This window comes from Protopterus annectens, chromosome 16.part0 (assembly GCF_019279795.1).
Source record: "Protopterus annectens isolate FY-2018-M chromosome 16.part0, PAN1.0, whole genome shotgun sequence".
Lineage (NCBI taxonomy): Eukaryota > Metazoa > Chordata > Ceratodontiformes > Protopteridae > Protopterus > Protopterus annectens.
The window spans coordinates 315,954,413-315,968,429 of record NC_056750.1 but is presented as its reverse complement, the minus strand read 5'-3'; the positions used below and the strand labels follow the sequence as shown (position 1 = coordinate 315,968,429).

The 14,017-nt window shown below is 41.6% G+C and overlaps 1 protein-coding gene across 10 annotated transcripts in view; it reads left to right on the top strand.

The window, feature by feature from the left end:
- Positions 1-14,017, top strand: part of CAMSAP1 (calmodulin regulated spectrin associated protein 1) — a 1,635,252-nt gene that overhangs the window by 914,985 nt on the left and 706,250 nt on the right. For all 10 annotated transcript variants that reach the window (XM_044057912.1, XM_044057905.1, XM_044057911.1 and 7 more), the window contains one exon: positions 11,685-11,824. In XM_044057912.1, the coding sequence (XP_043913847.1) occupies positions 11,685-11,824 (140 nt within the window). The remainder of the gene's footprint in view (positions 1-11,684; positions 11,825-14,017) is intronic.

Below are 14,017 nucleotides of genomic sequence, written 5' to 3'. Positions count from 1 at the left end.
AGATCCTTAGAAAGGTGGGGAAAAAAGGTATATACCTCGGCCACCCTAGCCATGAGGGCCTTAAATTGTCAGTTTCATATGCTTAAATATCAGCAGTTTCTGTTATCACAATTAAGAAATAAAATGTCTCAACCTGAACAACCAGATTTGAAGGAGTTGCAGGATATGATGCATAGTGCAGAACAAGTGGGTAACACACACCTTACAATGTGGCTATGATGCCCTAGATGCCTCAAGTAGAGCTGCTGTTACAGGATCAGTCATTCATAGACATGCCTGGCTTAGGGAACAAATTTTGCCTGATCATGTGAAAGCTAAACTACTAGATGCTCCTTTACAAAAGGATGTGCTATTTGGTACTAATACTGAGGAGATACTACGGAAAATGGAAGAAAAAGCCAAATCTATGCAAACTGTCAAAGCTTTTCTACAGGTTCACCCACCACGTTTTAGCAGAAATTGGCCTTCTAAAAACTGGTCCTTTCCAGCCACGGACAAGCCCCAAAGAGGTAGATACAGGCGCACAAGGGGCAGAGGACAATCACAAGGTTCATATAGAGGCAGGCAATGGCAAACTCCAGCACCAAGAGGTGGCGAAGACAGTGCACAGCAATACAGGAAACAAACCCTATGACTTCCTCCTTTCCATGCCAAGCAAGTCTCAGCTGGCAGCACCCTTGGGAGGAAAGCTGGCATTATTTACAAGAAATTGGCATATTGTCACAACAGACAAATGGATCCTGGACGTTATAAACAGAGGCGACAGATTTCATTTTCACACTCTTCCAAAAATGAGAGGCATGCCAAACCTGCCACACAATCAAAGGGCAGAGGCACAACTACAAATTTCAAAGCTCATACACATGAAAGCTATTCAAGAGGTACCTACTCACGAACAAGGTCAAGGTTTTTATTCCAGGCTATTTCTGGTACCAAGGAAAGGAACCGACTGGAGACCCATTTTGGACTTATCCATCCTAAACACATTCTTACTGCACAAAATTCAAGATGCTCACATTACAGCAGCTTCTTCCCATGCTGGGCAAGGAGTTTTGGCTGGTAACATTGGACCTCAAGGAGGCATACCTGCATGTCCCAATCAGACAAAGCTGCAGAAGATACCTCAGATTTCTTGCAGGTTCAATTCACTATCTATTCTCTGCATTGCCCTTTGGCTTATCTACTGCGCCCAGAGTATTCACGAAATGCCTGGCATCAGTAATTGCCTACTGCAGACTTCAAGGGATACAAATTTACCCTTATTTGGATGACTGCCTGATCCAAGCGGACAGCAAGCACATACTTCTGGAACATCTGGCTTATGTAACATGGTTACTGAATTCCCTGGGATACACAGTCAACAAAGAGAAATCCAGGCTAACACCATCTCAGAAAATAACTTTCCTGGGTGCCAACTTGGACACAAACACCCAGATGGCCTATCTTACGCCAGAAAAACAGGGGCAACTAACTCAGTACTTCAAAATACTAGCAAATTGTACCAGGCTTACTGCAAGGAAAATCCTGCAGGCTCTGGGCTTCATGGCATCTTGCATTCTTTTAATCCCATGTGCAAAGTTGCATATGAGGAAACTTCAATGGTACCTAAAAAACCTATGGTCTCAACACAGCCACAGTTTGGAAACAATAATACCAATAATTCCATGTTTACAAAAGGAATTTCTATGGTGGGCCCAAGCATGTCAAACAAACACAGGTCTCCCATTCTGCAAGCCTCAAGCAAATCAAGTCATTACAACAGACGCCTCAGATTACGCCTGAGGGGCGCACATGACAGACAGGTGCATTCAGGCAAATGGTCCCAAAAGGAAAAGCACCTTCACATCAATCAGAAAGAAATGCTAGCAGTGATAAATGCAATTACAGCCTTCAAGGACCTCCTGCATCCAGGACAATTATTGATAAGAACAGACAACACCACGGTAATGTGGTACATAAACAAACAAGGAGGAACACATTCATACCCCCTGTGCAGACTAGCCATGACACTTTGGAACTTAGCTCTGGAATGGCAAATCAAACTTCAGGCACAGTACTTGCCAGGTTTGGAAAACACACTGGCAGACAATCTAAGCAGAAATATGACAGATCCACACGAATGGAAGTTGCATCCTCAAGTGTTTACAAAGATAATCCAAGCGTGGGGGAGGCCAGACATAGATCTCTTTGCCTCCCGCAGGAATCATCAATTGGAAAAGTTCTGTTCTGGACGCCCTTTCATTCAGTTGGACAGCATGGACAGTTTACGCTTTCCCACCTCTGCCTCTTCTGCCCAAGGTACTCTTGAAAGCAAGAGCAGACAGACCGAAGATGATACTGATTGCTCCAGACTGGCCAAGACAACACTGGTACCCACTCCTGAGGAGCCTAACACATACTCCTCCCTGGTCCCTACCTCTAATGCCTCTTCTGCTGACTCAGCACAGCTACAAAACTCTTCACAGTCAGCTGAAAACACTCAATCTCGCTGCATGGAAAATTCCTTAACACCACAACAGACCCTACTCCCCAAAGAGGTGCAGGATGTCATTTTGGAGGCCAGAAGGCCATCTACTAGAAAGGCTTACTCTGCAAAATGGAAACGGTTTTGCTCTTGGAATGAGAAAAAAGGCCAGGACCCTAGAAAACTGAATTTGCCTCAGGTATTACAGTATCTAGCTGAGCTGCTGAACAGTGGACTTTCATTTTCCTCCATAAAAATCCATGCCTCAGCCATTTCTGCAGAATTCAACACTGATCTACCCTTATTCTCTCACCCACTCTTAAGACAGTTCCTCCGAGGGGCTAAGAATATAAGACCACCAAGGAAACAACCAATGCCAGCCTGGGATCTTAATTACATTCTAGAAAAATTAACATTGCCTCCCTTTGAACCAGCTGCCTCAACAGATTTGCAATATTTGTCCTGGAAAACAGCCTTCCTTCTGGCCATTACCTCAGCTCGTAGGGTTTCAGAACTACAAGCCCTCATGGCTGTGCAGCCCTTTCTCATATTCCATCAGGACAGGGTTTCCCTTCGAACCAACCCGTCATTTATGCCTAAAGTGGTATCCAGGGTAGCTTTAAATCAAGCCATACACTTACCTACATTTTACCCCAATCCTCAAAACAAAGGGGAAAGGCTGCTACACTCCTTAGACATCCATAGACAGCTACATTATTATTTGGACAGAACAAAGCCTTTCAGGAAATCAGAACACCTTTTTGTGTCCTATGCTGTAGGAGCTCAAGGGAAGCCAGTTACCAAACAGACAATTTCAAAATGGATAGGCCACTGCATACGGTTTTGTTACTCCTATCATGGAAAAATCTGTCCCTACAGGCATCAGATCCCACTCCACCAGGGCCACAGCTACCTCTACAGCCTTCCTCAGAGGAGTTCCTACCAAAGATATTTTGGAGGCAGCCACCTGGAGTTCTGTGCATACCTTCACAAAACACTACCACCTGCCTTTATATTCCAAAACTAGAGCAGGCTTTGCCACTGCTGTGTTGCAGGGCATTCTGGCTCATCCCAGTTCCACCTAGTGCCTACCACCCTGTGCGTAGCTTTGGGATTCTACCCATCTGTGATTAGTGCAGCTGTATGCACGATGAACATAGTACAGTTTTGTACCTACCATAAATGTAGATGTTCGAGTGCTAATACAGCTGCAGTACAGTTTTCCCTCCCTCCTTCCCCTCTTGGTAAAGGCCTAGGGCCTAACCCCTCTTCATACAACCTGATTGGGTTATCCTTCTATGGTATATTTGCTTGCAACTACTGATTTTTGATTATATTGCATTGCATGTATATAAATATAATTTATGTATTGCCTTCCTTCTGGGGGCACCTGACATCTGGGGCAAGAAAGACTGAAGAAAATGGCGTTGGCTGTGTCTTATATACCCCTGCTTCACTGACGTCAGGAAAGAAAGCGACAACAACCGACGCCGGACCTAGACTTTGGAATTCGGCCGACCGAGGATCCGCCTGACGGCAGAGAACCCATCTGTGATTACTGCAGCTGTATTAGCACTCGAACATCTACATTTATGGTAGGTGCAAAACTGTACTTTCTTTCTAGGACAATTCATGAGGGTTTTTGCCACCTGTATGTCACTTGTGTACCTTACACTTTGGATGTAGAACGTACAACACATGGAAGGGGCCAAGGCTTTGGTATGCTGGCTGGATGTGCAGCTACCCTTGTCAGGATATGCTTGTAGTAAAGACACAGTGATAATAGGACATCTACTCTTATGTTAAGTTCTTCAACACTGCTGTACTTTTTTGCTTCAGTGGGGAATTCAGTTCACCTCATTGTGAGAACATCCTGCATTTTGATGGATGTCCATATTTGGTTATAAGTGTCCTACAGCAGAGGACTGTATCTTCTGGCTGTAGCATATAACTTAGTTTTAGTTTCTGTTCCATTGCCTGTTGTCGCAAACATTATTGTAGCCCACTCACACCATCATGTAGCATTGTTTGTGAAAATAACACATTCCTTTTTTCATTTATTGTTTTTCCTCACAAGCTGCTTTTCTCAGTTTTGCTCCTGCTTGACTGATTTGCGACTTTTTTACTTATTTCCCTGTGCCTTGCCCTCTAATGTCATCTGCCTCTGCCCTCAGCTTGAGGTCAGCAATGTTTACATCTTGTACTTGTTCATTCACACTTCAATGTGGGTTTTGCACATATGAACAATTGCATTAAAATACTCTTAAGTTGTGGTCTACTTTCTGGTTGTCTTGTTTTCAGCAGGTTATCATTTAGTGTATTTGTGCATAACGATTTTGTAATGTAGTGTAGTGTATTATGCAGGATGTTCTTTTCTGTAAGAACTGTGGGATAGTAAGTCTGTGTTTATCACAGGGATCACCAGTGGTAGTTTAATTCCTTATCTGTGGAAGGAAAAGTAAATGTGGGTATTAACCATCTGCTCTGTCTTACAGAGCATTTGTGGACGTGCTACATGATCTATTGCTTAAAAGGAGGAGCTGCCTACACCACAGTTTTTTGTCAAGGGAGAAATAATTCCCAGCTGCATGGTGTAGAGAGAGATGCAGCACTGACTGTGACAGAGGTGCCCAGAGCTTGATTAATGTAAGTGGCTTTGCTGAGATGGTTGGGAGAAATAGGGTAGAGCAGAACCACCCTGCTACTGTTGGGAGGCGATTTTTGACATATAGGGCTGGATAACTTAAGGCCTGTTTGGACCAGAAGAAAATAGTCTTTCATCTAGGTTAGCGGTGCGCCTGGTGAACCCTATACCACTGGTGTTCACTCTGTAGCAAAGAAGAAACAAGAGCAAGGAAAAGATTGCAATTAAGGAACTTGAGGCTTTATTGGTCACATTAGTCCCACAGGGACCTGTAAGCATTGGCCCCAGTAAAGTGCTGCTTCATACACATCCAGACCTTTACTTTTCTTCTGTAGAATGCCTGCCTGTTTAGATTTCCTCCAGAAGCAGACAATGGAGTGCAATGTTGTGGTTTTATAAATAATTGGCGATGGCAAGATAAGTATTGTGCTTGATGGACTATATGTTTAGAGCTGTAACTTACAAAGTTATGCGGGGTATTGTATATATAGTGTGAAGTGAAAGGTTTGCAGGGCTTCAAAGGAATTTGATAGTAATGTGATGGTATTGCCTAGGGTTACCACCTGTCCCACTTTACGAGGGACAGTCCCCTTTTTGGGCAGTTGTGCCCTATAAAAAACTTGTAAAAATGGCCAATGTCCTGGGATATTAAGACAAAATTATTTCCTATATTTTATGTAATAGTTGCATAAAAGAGTTATTCTGTATCTGAAACACCTAAATGTTATAAGAAACAGAATAAGCAACTAAAATGCTACAAGAATAAGCTTTTATTTAGGCAAAGATGTAAATTTCTGTCCTTTGTACTGGCTGTGGGTATGTTTCGACCTGCCATATCTGACGTTTGTACCAAAAATGTCCCACTTTGGACATTTGAAAAGCTGGCAGCCCTAGTATTGCCCGGGAGATTAAGATGAGTAGGTGAGTTTGAGATATGATTTCCTACTAAAAATAATTTTTTTGTGTGAGTTTGAGTAAGTGCAAACACACGACTACACCTTTACAGACCTGGACATGGGCTGGGACTGGGATGGGACTCAAGCAGCACACTAATCACTTTAAGCATTAGCCAATCAGTGTGCAGTGCTACACAATGACAATCACAGCACAGTAGTCCAAGCAGGTGGCCAGGGAAATCAATGGAAAGTAAAACGTTTGTTTTATTGCTCTGTTGATGGGGAGTTTGAATATGATATTTAAAAGCAGGAAAGTTGTGGTCTTTAGAGATGGCAGTGCATATAGGGAGTAAGCTGACAGATCTGGCTAGAAAGACATATTAATCTGGATGAACAGGTGAGAAGACTTTGTACAGACAGAGTAGTACACTAGCTGGCTAAAGTCTGATTATGCTAAACAAGCTGTAGCTGTGAAATATTAGTTTTAGGTACTGTTGACATCTGTTAATTGCTTTGGGCAGGTTTGTAGTTCAGGTTAAAAGGGGTGAGACAGAGAAATATCAGGGTCACTTACGCCATCACTAAAGTAAGGGGAAAGAGAATGCCAATAGATGTCCTCCATATCACTGCTGCAGTATTCCTCACGTAAGGATGTCCTGCCAAGAACAGCCCAACATCGTGCCATTATACCAAAACTTTTAGTTTTTACAGGTGCTACGTCACGTGTGCTTCCCATGCAAGGCATAGGACGTAAAGGTGACGTACGGATGTACACACCTCAGAAATTCTTTGCCGCCACTCCAAACGCCACCATTGAATGTCAGTCTGGATGCGTTTCTTCTGTGCTGGTTACCAAGCTATTTTTCAGATAAGTGCCCCATCGGGGTTCTTTCCTTTTTCCTTTGTCAGGTTCCCTTTTCCCTTCATCTTTTTCTGTCCCTTCCAGATTGGTTAGGGATCAAAACAGACTCTTGGGTTCTGTCCATTATCAGGAATATTTCATGATTTGGAAATCTCTTACTCCTTTTATAGGCATCCCTCAACCTCATGAACAGCTTCCTGTCTTCCCAGAAGTGCTTCATTTTCTTTTGACCCAGGACACTAGTCAGGCTGTGACCCCTGCCCAGGAAGGGAGGAGATTTCATTCCACCATGTTTCTCGTCTCAGGAAGGAGGGCACCTGTAGACCAGTTCTGGACCTTTCTTAAGGTCCCCTCCTTTCAGATATTGTCTCTTCAAACTTTATTTCCTCTTCTTCCTCAGGCTTTTCTGGTCTCACTGGATCTCAAGGATGCCTACCTTCATGTCCTCATCCATCTCCTTTTCAGGAAATTTTTGAAGTTATCTGTTAGCTATCTCTTGTCATTGCTTTTTGCAGGATGAAAGTGGTTCATATCTTTCCTTATCTGGCCTCATTCAGGCCTCGTTCCCCAAGGCTGTACTTCATGATCTTCAATTTACTATTTCCCTATTGCAGAGTCTGAGGTTCATCATAAACTTTCAGTAATCAGTCTGTTCATTTGCCTTCCTTTTTTCCTTCTCTGCAGTCTGCCAGTAAGAAGACTTCTCACATCTTTGACTTGTATAGACATCTCGGATATTATTTGGATAAAACTAAAGCTATTTGCAAATCTGAGTAGCCTATTTTTTTTTTCTTTTCATCCCAGGTCTTTGGGTTTAGCTGTTTTGAAGCATACCATTTCTTTTTATGTTTATCATGGCAAATGTCTTTCCTGTTCTTTAAAGGCTCATTCTACCAGAGCTTCCTCTGGTGTTTTTTTTTTTTCTTCAAAAAGCTGGATATCAGTGCTTTCCATGAGGCTGCTACTTGCTCTTCTGTCCATACCTTCACTAAGCATTATAAGTTGGACGTTATTTGCAAGGCTAGAACTGGCTTGGCCAGGGCTATCCTGCATTGGTTTCTTGAGGGCTCTTCAGTGCCATCCTTCTCCCAGGTTAGCTCTTTGTACTCTCCCTTATATGAGGAACACTGCAACAGTGATCTGAAAAGCATGATACAGTTGTGTAAAATCTTACCATAACAATAAATGTCCTTCTCTCACTTTTGCAGTATTCACTCCCTCTACTCTAACCTGTTCTCCTTGTTGTCCTGGCTGGAGGTTCATCTTTTTTTTTCTTCTTGATATACATGTTCCTCCTGGTTCCTAGGAACATTCTATTCCTCCTGGAGCTTTTCAGTTCTGAGACGTATGTTCATATGTCACATTTCCGCCCTACACCTTGCGGTAGGAGCATCTCTGTGGCGTACGAGGCCTGTAAATACTAAAGGCTTTGGTGTACTAGTCGGACATTGGACTGTCCTGGGCAGGAGATTCCTAGTATGAGGAATACTGCAACAGTGAAAAGAAGTACATCTACTATTATGGTAAGATTTTTACACAACTGTACTGTATACAGAAATGTTAACAGTGGCATGGGAACAATGTCCTTTTTCACCTTTCAGAATATTTCTACTGGAGGATTGTAATTTTTCAGTTTTGGTATCTGTCTCCTGTCAGAACACTTTCACATTTAAGGCTGCTTTATACAAATTGTAATATCATTGCAGTGCTGCTAATACCTAGTAAGATTTTCTGCATTTGGACACTCAGATATTGAGAGCTCCTTATAGCAGCAGAGCTTCCTTTTGAGAAACTTTTATTGCGGAATATTGAGAGGTTGATGTCAAGTAATTTTTTTTGCTGATGCTGCACTTTAAAAGATTTTGGAGGGTTCTTTACAGATATGAATCTCCTTTTCAAAACAAGCTGTTACTGTTGTGTACTTTATTCTTTTTTACCTAGATTGCAAATCCGTGGGCCACTGTGGTCAACTGTCTGTTTGCAGGAATAACTTGGGAGCACCATCAAACTTACTTGTTCAGTTACATAGTAGACACATGGATGCTCAGGATTCAAATCCAGGATTACATAGTGATGCTTATAAGCTACTCATAGCCTTAATCCTCTGCAAGGAATTGGTGGAAAGGATAAGCAAATGTTCATCATTCTCTGTTCTGCAATAATCTTTTGGCTATATGAGTTATATTCTGTCAAGGATACAACAACAGCAACTGGCCAGCTACATAAAGCTTTGGCTCTCTCCCTCCCCTTCACTTTGATTGGTCAGCCCAGTGGAGGAAAATCATCAGTCAGAGTGAAGCAATCTTCAGTACCTTCTTGCCTCCTCGAGAGGAAGTGGCTCTGAGATTCTACAGGAGCAGCAGTCGGCCTTGAAGCTTCATTTTTTGGCAGACAAGTCCCCCTCTTCCATGCAGAAATTATTGCCCTTTTATGAAAATATTTGTATTTTTATTTTGTGCTTAAAAGAGATATTTCCTCTTTTAAGAAGCCTGTTAGTTTTTCACAGTATCAGACATTTCCTGTCAGGGACAGCTGTTTCTAGCTAAGTGCTTATTTTTTTCCATTTGAGGTCTATTTTTGCAGGGTAAAAGTGTACTGCTGTTGTGAACTTTTAATGTTTGTATGTGAATTTAAGGATTGGGAAGTGTCTTGAATGGGCAGAGAATGCTTTTTTAACATTATGGTGCTTGTGTACACTTTGTGAGAACTTAACTGTTATTTTTTCTGTCAGTGCATTGAATGTTACTGCCTAATTTCTGACAGGATTTTTAGTGGTATACTTGTACTTTAGCAAAAAGAGTGTTTGAAGAAGTATTATTTTGTGTGTGCTGCTTGTGAACACATGCTTGACAAGTTACTTTCTGACCGACTCATTCCAGCCCTTTTTATCGGCTTTCAGACCTTTTCCTTGGCTGCAGCATTGATACTTACTCCAGTCCTGCTGGCTCTTCTCCTGTTCCTAAAAAGTCAAAACAACAAATTTAAGAGCCTTTGCCCAAATTGTGGGCTCAGTCAGTGCCTCAGCCGTTAGTGGATAAACCTGTAGTGGCCAGCCATTGTTCTTCAGACTACTCACTAGCTTCTCTGGGTTCCTCTGCTATAGTCCTTTCAGCCACCATGGACAATGGGTCATCCATGTCCTCTTCGGCTGTTCTACTGTCTGATACAGTCGTGGGAGAACCATCTTCTTCTTTTGGCCTGGGAGATACTACAAGGGATGCTTCTCAGAGTAACCGAGGAAGGAAATCACTTGATAGAGATGAATTGCAATTTCGTAGTCAGTCTTTGGTCAGGGTATTACCTGCAAAGAAAAAAACAAAGTTAGATATTGTACACATGAAGACAATGGTGTCTGTTAAAAAAACAATTTTCTTACCTTAGCCAGGCAGTTACTGTAGGCTGTTAGTTGTGGCTTTCAGAAATCCTTACCTGAGGGCAGTGTCACTAAAGAAATTCCCGAGGAAAATCTGTTAGTGGATTCTGATATGGACGGAGACAGGGCTTTTTCTCCTGTAGATTCCCAAGCCCATAACTGTGGTACCGAGGAAACTTGGTCATCTCCACCTCCTTTCGAGGAATTTTCTTCTGACTGTGTACTGGATGAATGAGATATTTTTGTGGGAGCAGTTGGATTTTTCCCGCTGAAATAAGGAGATTTTGTGTGTCACAAGTGGATATACCTTATTCTGTACATATCTCTCCCATCTTGCCAACCTTGGAAAATGTGTTTAATGCTGCTTGTAATAAGTAATCTTGACTCTCAACCTTCAGTTTCCAAAAAAGGCAGATAGATGCATGTATAAAATACCTCAAACTAATTTTTGTTTTCTCGTCCTAGGTTAGATCCAGCTGCAGTAGCTATCTTTTTTCCAGCTGGGAACAGACTGTTAGTAAATGGGTCTATATCACGTTGTTGAACTCTTAATTTATCGAATACCTAATTGTCGAAATAGCTATTCAGCGAACAACCTAATCATCTAAGTGGAATTCATCAAAAGTTTTTACTTGGCCATCCTGAAAAAAACATTGTGTGATTGGCATGCTGACTGGCCATAATTTATCCATTACCTCATTGTAGGGGGTGTGGGGATTAGAGCCCCCTTGCAAAAAACGTAAAAAAAGTTTACCTTTCGTGGCTTTGGCAAAGTCTTTCGATGAATTCCACTTCGATGATTAGGCCGTTCGGTGAATCGGTAGATCAACAATTAAGGTTTGATGATTAGGTATTCAATAAATCAAGAGTTCGACAAAGTAATATATACCCTGTAATACCACTTGTGTCTGTTGCACTGTGAGTTATTTCTTTGCTTAATACGAAGTTTGTACAATTTTTTCAGAAGGAACAATTGCTACATGCTGTGAAGGGGTGACCACCTCATTGCATACTAAAAACATGTTATAGTCACAATTTTTCCTTTTAGTTTTTCTGATATAATTAAAGAATATGTATTTAAACTGTGGAGAGGGGCTGATAATTTCTGATGCATTTTTATTTTTAACACAAGCAGATTTAGCCCTTTTAGAAATTAGAATACTGACTCACAAACTGTCACCTTTTAGTCTGTCTACAAATGAGATGTCTCCTGCATTTTTATATTACAATGGTCATTCACTAACTAATCTTGTAGGTAACATTCAGTTTGCAAAATGTGAAATTTGTATTCCGAAAATTCAAGTCTGACCTCCAAAAACTGAAGAACTGCTAAAAGCTTTGTTTTTTAATATGTGATAGATAACAAGAGTTGTGAAACCATTTCTTTGCATTTACATTGGAGCCAGAATTAAAATAAAAAAAAAATCTTTGTTTAACACTTGCAGATATCTGTTTAAAGGAAGTTACCTCCATTGGAGACCATCTTTATAACATCCAGCTACTGAAAGATTTTTCAAATGAGTATCTTAACAAGTGTTTTTATCTTACTCTGGAGGACATGCTGTATGCTCCTTTGGTGCTAAAGGTAAGGAGTTCATGCAAAGTTTATTAGAGTTTATAATGTTCTGTTTAGCCATAGAAGCAAGCACACTGTTTACTTGTTGCTGGATACTTTCATGGTGTGGAAACATAACAAAATAATGAGTAGTTCCAAAAGGTCACAGCTATAGAATGAAACAGATGGTAGTTTGGTATAATTATGCCTTGTGAGATGTGTACAAAATGTGGCAAGAGATGTAAGAAAAGTAAGGTAGCAAAGCAAATATTGAATGATAAAAATATGACTTTAGGATGCCTGTCTGTGTATGTGGTTTAGTCAAACCACACACATATATAAAGAGAAGGAAGGAAAGCAGAGAATTTTCTGTCTGCTTTTTCATCTGTCGCACCTGCCCTTTGGATTTGGAAAGACATATAACTTACTGTGATGTAAAGCCACTTCACGAGGTAGTATTACACCAGAAGAACTTGGTTAAACAGAGAGTAATTTTTTTGAAAAGCCAACTGTCCCTACTTGTGAAAAACCACTTATTTTGAGGGTTTTATTTCTTTAATTTTCAGGTGCAGATCAACTTTCATATCCAGAGAACCTTTCTGCTATCTTTGTGCACTTATTTGTCATCGAAGAATAGTGGTATCCATAGACATTTTTGGAATGTGCAAGATGAGTGTAGTCTGTTTTGCATAATTAACAAGACCATTCATAGATCTACTCTCTGCTGCCTAGGATCATCACTGTATAATGTAGGTGGTGAGGTTTGGAGTACCATATGCAAATGTGATAAGCCACGAGTGAGGTTTATATAAGTGTCTGTACCAGTACACTGCCTATGTATGGCAGTTGTGTAGTTCGGAATGCATAGACTCCAGAACCACACATGTATAACAGAAGGAAGAAAATCATGGCAAAAATTAGGAGGTGCAGCACCCAGCAGGATACAAGCACTTTCATCAAAGTAAATAAACAACTTGGAGGACAAATAAAGTCTACCAAAGCCAAAACTGAGTAAATTTGGCCTCCCAGGCCAAGGACAACCACAAGGCATTCTTTAGCTATGTCTGCAACCTCAAAGACAATACAAAATTGTGTGCAGAGCTCATTTTAAATGGAACCACCTATACTGAGCCAGAAAATATAGCAAACCTATTGGCTGACAAATTCAGCTCCAACCCCCTTTCTCCCCATCAACCTTGTCTTAGGAAATTCCATCAGATATAACTCCCCCTGCTGTCACCAGGGAACAGGTTCGTACTGCTCTCTCTAAAGTCAAGAACACTGCATCAGTGGGCTCAGACAGTATCCCAGGATACCTTCTGCATAGCACGAACCATGATCTATCAGGCCGTCTGGAATCGCTGTTTAATTGTAGCCTCCAAACAGGCTTCATTCCTCATGAATGGAGAACAGCAGCAGTCATCCCTCTGCATAAAAGTGAACCAACTACAGACCCATAAGTCTAACTAGTCTCGTATGCAAAGCTATGGAAAGAATCATCGTGGAAATTATCAATAATGACATAGGAAACCTCAAGCCACTGGACCCAACCCAGTTTGGTTTCTTCAAGAGCAGGTCATGCCTACTCAACCTGGTGGACTTCTTTGAGAACGTCACCAAAGCAGTGGATGAGGGCAGAATGGTTCACACTGCCTGTTTGGCCTGGCCAAGGCGCTTGACACAATCCCCGACTTGGGCATTGTTGACAAACTTAAGAGGTTAGGTACAAACCCTCATGTCATTCAGTAGATAGCAATCTGGCTCACATTCAGGACCTAGGAAGTTAAAACTGGGGAGTGGACCTCTACAAAGAGGCCAGTCACAATTGGAGTCCCTCAGGTGTCGGTCCTGGGACCATTCCTTTTTGGCATTTACTCCTGTGAAGTCAAGTCCAATGTCAGTGGCCTCTGCCTGGCTACATTTGCAGATGATTGCAGTTAGGAGCCATCATTGAATTGCCCACAGACACAGATGTTCTCCAGGAAAGGCTGACACAGACAAACAACTGGTCCATGTAGTATCCTTCAAAAAGTCATCCACCCCTGGAAACTATCATCTTGACAACACATACCTAAGAGCTGACCCAGTAGTCATGGACTTTGGGACACACACAGATAGTAATCTAGCCTTTGACCATCACATGTCTACAGAAGAATTCATTCTATGTTGTGCAACTTATAAACAAAGGTATGGCATCTAGGTCCAAAGAAGTCATTGTTCCAC